Source organism: Sebastes fasciatus, chromosome 10 (assembly GCF_043250625.1).
Source record: "Sebastes fasciatus isolate fSebFas1 chromosome 10, fSebFas1.pri, whole genome shotgun sequence".
NCBI classification, from domain to species: Eukaryota; Metazoa; Chordata; class Actinopteri; order Perciformes; family Sebastidae; genus Sebastes; species Sebastes fasciatus.
This window is the reverse complement of record NC_133804.1, coordinates 15,434,659-15,440,160: the sequence shown is the minus strand read 5'-3', so window position 1 is coordinate 15,440,160 and position 5,502 is coordinate 15,434,659. Positions and strand designations below refer to the sequence as shown.

Genomic DNA, 5,502 nt, shown 5'->3' with positions numbered 1-5,502 from the left:
ACTGTTGCATAAAGTCCGTCACATAAAAGTGTAATAGTTCTGTGCTTTAAAACAAGGGAAGCAGGCGTTCTTCTGCTGCTGACATTAGTTATTGTGAGCGCTTGGACATGATTTGCACTCCAGCCTCTCATTCACTGCCAAGCAGCGATCAGCGCTGCCTCAGGAAGTTCCAAATAAGGACAGGGAAATGGAAACCCACCGGAATAGGTCCTTATGTAGTCACGACCTTATAAGGCACGGCGGAGCAGGGCTTTCCGGCAGCAGCGCAGCCTGCTGCACAGATGGGAAATCCAAATCAAATCTATGTGGCGACGGCCAGAGAGCGAGAATTATGCTGCTGTCTCACGGAGCTGTTCTGCTATGAAGACACATTGATTCGGGACAGAGGAAGAGCGGCGTTGTCTTCGCAATTTACTGCGAGAGCTTAATATAAAATCTCTCCTCTCTGCTTTCCCCCCAGGCCAGCGTCATGTGTCCTCCACTGCAGTGCCTAAATATGGGCTTCCTCCACTCCATATATGGACATCTACGTCACGGCAGGAGGGTATATAAGGAGCAGGGGAAACCTCTCAGCTCAGAGAGAGCCCTGAGAGCCCACAAGAGCAACTGTTAGAGCAGAGCTAGATAGACAAGCACATAGAGCTCCCTTTACTGAGAAATATCACAACAAAAAGTACAACGTCAACTCAAAAACAACAATCCATCCAAGAGGGTTAAAACCTGATTGGAAAAAGACATTTAATACGTAGATACAAAATCAAGATCTGTTGATTCATTTCAATGGATTTTAGGGAATGAGTATAAAGGACACTTTTGATTTTTTACTGAAAAGACAAGTGGATCTTTACTCATCTCTGAGAGAGAAAAAGGAAAACAACAGAGGACAACTGGAGAAGTCACGGAGCGAGACAGAAAGCAGCATCTTCCTCGACATCAGCAGAAGAAGTGTGCAGCGCTCCCTGAGCTGGGCTAAGTGATTCCTCCACCTGCGAGGCACCACTCTGCCAGTGTGCATCCAGCCTCCCTGCACTCATCACCAGCCGCCAGCGAGGATGGCTGCAGCCAAGACCGAGATGATCCTCCCAACCCTGCAGATCTCAGAGCCTCTGAGCTTCCCTCACTCCCCCATGGATAACTACCCCAAGCTGGAGGAAGTGATGATGCTCAGCTCTGCAGGGACCCCCTTCCTCACCGCCTCCGCACCCGAAGGTGCAGGCTTTGGCTCCGGGGAGCCAGGAGACCAGTACGACCACCTCACTGGAGGTAAGATCTGGAGATTTGCTGCTGGTTGTCTGTGTTGCATGTAAAACTGAACTGCACATCTGCTGAGCTAAACTAAACCAAGAAAAGAGTTAATAGAAATAAACAGCTGCATAACTTTAATTATTATTCATGTTTTACTGTGTATTATTAATTCGCATTATTAATTGATCACATAACTACAGCTGGCATAAGAGTTTTAGTTACGAGTCTATATTAATTTGTTTTATTGTGGCTTGTAGTGAGAATTTTAGGCTACAAGTAAATTTGTATTTTAGCTGACCGGGCACAACACATTAATGCAATGAAATTCCACAAATAAACAGAAACGGGGGAAATTAAAAAAAAAAAAATCTGACTTAATATCAATTTATTGATGGCTCTAAATCCCTGCCGACTCTCGGAGGACTCAAACACTGCTCAGTCACCGCATGCCTCTAGACACTCCTACAGCTCAATTCAAATTGCATTCCTAAAACCAGCTGAACTGCAGTTTCGGTAATCAATTGCCTTGGGCTCTGTGATGGGCTTCAAGAATGTGTGTGTGTGTGCGTGTGTGTGGGTGTGTGTGTGTGTGTGTGTGTGTGTGTGTGTGTACACGACAGGAAGAATGAAAGAAAGATCGAGTGAGTGTGAGCAGAGGAAAATGCGAGCATAGAAAGCTTGCACAGCAGCTCTTGTTGAGGTTTGGAAGAGTCAGTTTTAGAGTTTCGGGGGGAAAGAGTTTAGTTGGAGGGGGTTTCTCTGCGTGGGCACCTGACTGATCTGTTTCAGAGGAAAGGGGTGACACACTGTCCACTGCTCTGGCAGGATTCCCCCTCTCCCTCCCCTCTGGATATTGACAGTTTGATTAATGTCTCCTCTTTCTCTGTGCTCCCTGCAGATACGTTACCTGATATCCCCTTCAACTGTGAGAAGTCAGTGGGAGAGCAGACCTACCAAACCCAGAGGCTGCCCCCCATCTCCTACACGGGCCGCTTCACCCTGGAGCCCGCCACCACCTGCAGCAACAGCCTCTGGGCGGAGCCCATCTTGGGCCTGTTCACAGGTCTGATGGGCAACATTGCCCCCAGCTCTTCCTCTGCTGCCTCACTAACCACCTCGTCCTCCTCTTCATCCATACCGTCCTCCACTTCCTCCTCTTCTACCTCCTCATCTCAGAGCCTCAGCTCCTCCATTCACCACAATGAGCCCAACCCCATCTACTCAGCCGCCCCAACCTACTCCAGCTCCAACTCTGACATCTTCCCGGACCAGGGCCAGGTTTTTTCCAGCTCGGCTGGATCAGTGCAGTACCCTCCCCCGGCCTACCCCAACGGCAAGACCTGCAACACTAGCTTCCCCGTGCCCATGATCCCTGACTACCTCTTCCCTCAGCAGCAGGGAGAGATCAGCCTGGTGCCCCTCGACCAAAAGCCCTTCCAGAGTCAGTCAAGCCAGCCCTCCCTCACTCCTCTGTCCACCATCAAGGCCTTTGCCACCCAGACTGGTTCCCAGGACTTAAAGAGCGTCTACCAGTCCCAGCTGATTAAGCCCAGCCGCATGCGCAAGTACCCAACCCGGCCGAGCAAGACGCCCCCTCACGAGAGGCCCTACGCTTGCCCCGTGGAGACCTGCGATCGGCGCTTCTCCCGCTCGGATGAGCTGACGCGTCACATCCGCATCCACACGGGCCAGAAGCCCTTCCAGTGCCGCATCTGCATGCGCAACTTCAGCCGCAGTGACCACCTGACAACGCACATCCGCACTCACACCGGCGAGAAGCCCTTCGCCTGCGAGATATGCGGACGCAAGTTTGCCCGCAGCGACGAGAGGAAGAGGCACACAAAGATCCACCTACGGCAGAAGGACAAGAAAGCGGAGAAGGCAGGAGCAGTGGTGGTGACGGCGGCGCCGGTATCAGCCGCTTCGCCCGCTTCCAGTTACCCGTCTCCCATCACCTCTTACCCCTCTCCAGTGTCGTCCTACCCCTCTCCCGTCACCTCCTGCTACTCCTCTCCGGTCCACACCTCCTATCCATCTCCGTCCATCGCCACCACCTACCCATCGGTGTCCATGTCCAGCAGCTTTCAGTCCCAGCTCGCCTCCTCCTTCCCCTCCTCAATCTCCTCCAACATCTACAGCTCTCCCGTCCCCACCCCGCTATCAGACATGCAGTCCACTCTCTCCCCAAGGACAATCGAGATCTGCTAAGAAAAAGCAAAGAGAGAAGAACTTTTATAGTCTCTCCGCACCTCTCCTTCCTTAAGGTTCTTTGAGGGGAAAGAAATCAGCATCAAAAGACTTTGTTTTCCCCTCCAAAAAGCACTTTTTTGTCTGCTCCCTGTGCAGTGTTAGGTGAATCTTGAGATTTACCTGAAAGAGAGAAAAAGACACATGTCAAGGACTGGGCAAAGACAATAGAAGATGAAAAGGGATTTCTTTCAGTCTCTGTAAAACAAATGCAGCACTTCAAATGCATAAGGGACCCAAAAGACAGAGCGTAGAAACCGGCACTGACGGGTCTACTACTATTAGGTACACAACAACCAAGAGACAAACAGATTGCCAGCAGCTGTGGTGCTAAAGCACGTTCGCCCTCGCAGGCACTCAAACAGTAGGCTACAAAAGACATTGAATGATATACATAAGCTACCATAATATGTATATTGTACATGTGCCATGTTTCGTTTTTATCATTCTTTGGTACCATTGATGTGAAAAATTATTTGCATATTTGCATTGTATTATTTGAAGTGAGCAGGGCCATATTTTCTACATACTTTCTCTATTATGTAGTGATGATGCTGTGATACGTTTTGACATTGTTTGGAAAAAAAAGCACTTAAGTATTCAAGCATGAGTAAGAGTGATGTTAGTTTCTGTTTGTAAATATCATCCACTGGTACTATCTCTTTCTCTCTTTCTCACATGTGACATATCGCTCGGTTATATGGAAAAATAGAGAAAAAAAAATTTGATAAAAAAAAAAACCTAAACAAGACAAACGCTCCCGTTATTTGGTGCCTTTTTGTGAAGCCTTGCTGGTGTTGTGACTCGGCTGCGCGCGAGAGAGGATGCACTGCATCTCGCCTTAAGGGTTGAGGGAATATTTTTGTTACAGAATGTAAGACGTACTCAGAGGGAGGAAAAAGGGACGAGCTACGTACGAGGGCACCGCTTCATTTCATTAGAATGTAAGCAAAAAAAGGAGATAAACTATAAAGTATATTTTTGTAAAACTTAAAGTGTAAATATCCACATCTTCAAGAGCTGGAATGTTGAAGTTACCTACTGAGTAGGCATGGGATTCTTTTGTATGTTATATACATGCAGTTCATTATTTTGTGGTTCTCTTTATTTTGTATTTGTGTTTGTTAAAACAAGTGACTGTTTCTGGCTTCTAAACACATTGAATGCGCTTAACTGCCAATGGGATATTTGGTGTACAAGATATCCTCCCAGAATTGAAATATAAATAAAAATATGAATATATATGTATATTTGTTCTCATACTTTATTGTCTGTGCTTTCAAATATTTCCATTAGAGCTTCAAACCATCACATTACATTATATTACACCCTTCATTTCGTCATGTACATCCCCCATACATTAACATATATTCCATCATCTTATATGTTAATTGCATGCAGATTATTAGTGTAGATTTATAGCACATCTAACTTGCCGTCCCAGAGAGCCACCCTTTTATTTGAGGAGAATCTGCACAGCATGATCTTACGGAAACTCTGCTGTTCTCCCACTGAACCCTTTATATTAATGATAACACTAACGCATGACTCCCATGCCTATAAACACTGAAGATGAGGGATTCTTATCTAGATCCAACATGCTCTTGAAGATATTAAGCTTATCTATATTTTCATTTCATTTTAGATTTTTTGATACACACTGGCCCTCACTGTTGAGTACAGACTTCCGGCAATTTGATCTTTAGGCAAAAAATATATATTCTTCTTCTGTATGCTGTTAGAAAAATGATTTCTTTGTATTTTTGGAGGGGGATATTTTAAACCGACTGTGCTTAGACATGCACGGGGTTATTTTCACAGCGTGCAGGTGAAATCCATCACATGATAATTACCTTCTTTTCTGCAAATGTGCTCGGCGAGATGCTGTCACCCCTGCAGCGAATGAGCTGTAACACACAATTGGGCAATATCCGTGTAGGTTAGGCTGAATTGTTGCACGGGTGCAGCTTGAACAGACTGGCCCTGAAGGTTTAACCGCTGTTTCTTTTA

General features: G+C 46.6%; 1 protein-coding gene across 1 annotated transcript; it reads left to right on the top strand.

The window, feature by feature from the left end:
- The first annotated feature begins 575 nt into the window (after nt 1–575).
- On the top strand, nt 576–4,740 carry egr1 (early growth response 1). The gene is made up of 2 exons (XM_074648452.1): nt 576–1,263; nt 2,144–4,740. Exons 1-2 carry the CDS (start codon nt 1,053–1,055, stop codon nt 3,451–3,453), a joined length of 1,521 nt encoding a protein of 506 aa, XP_074504553.1. The 5' UTR covers nt 576–1,052; the 3' UTR covers nt 3,454–4,740.
- Nucleotides 4,741–5,502: the final 762 nt, after the last annotated feature.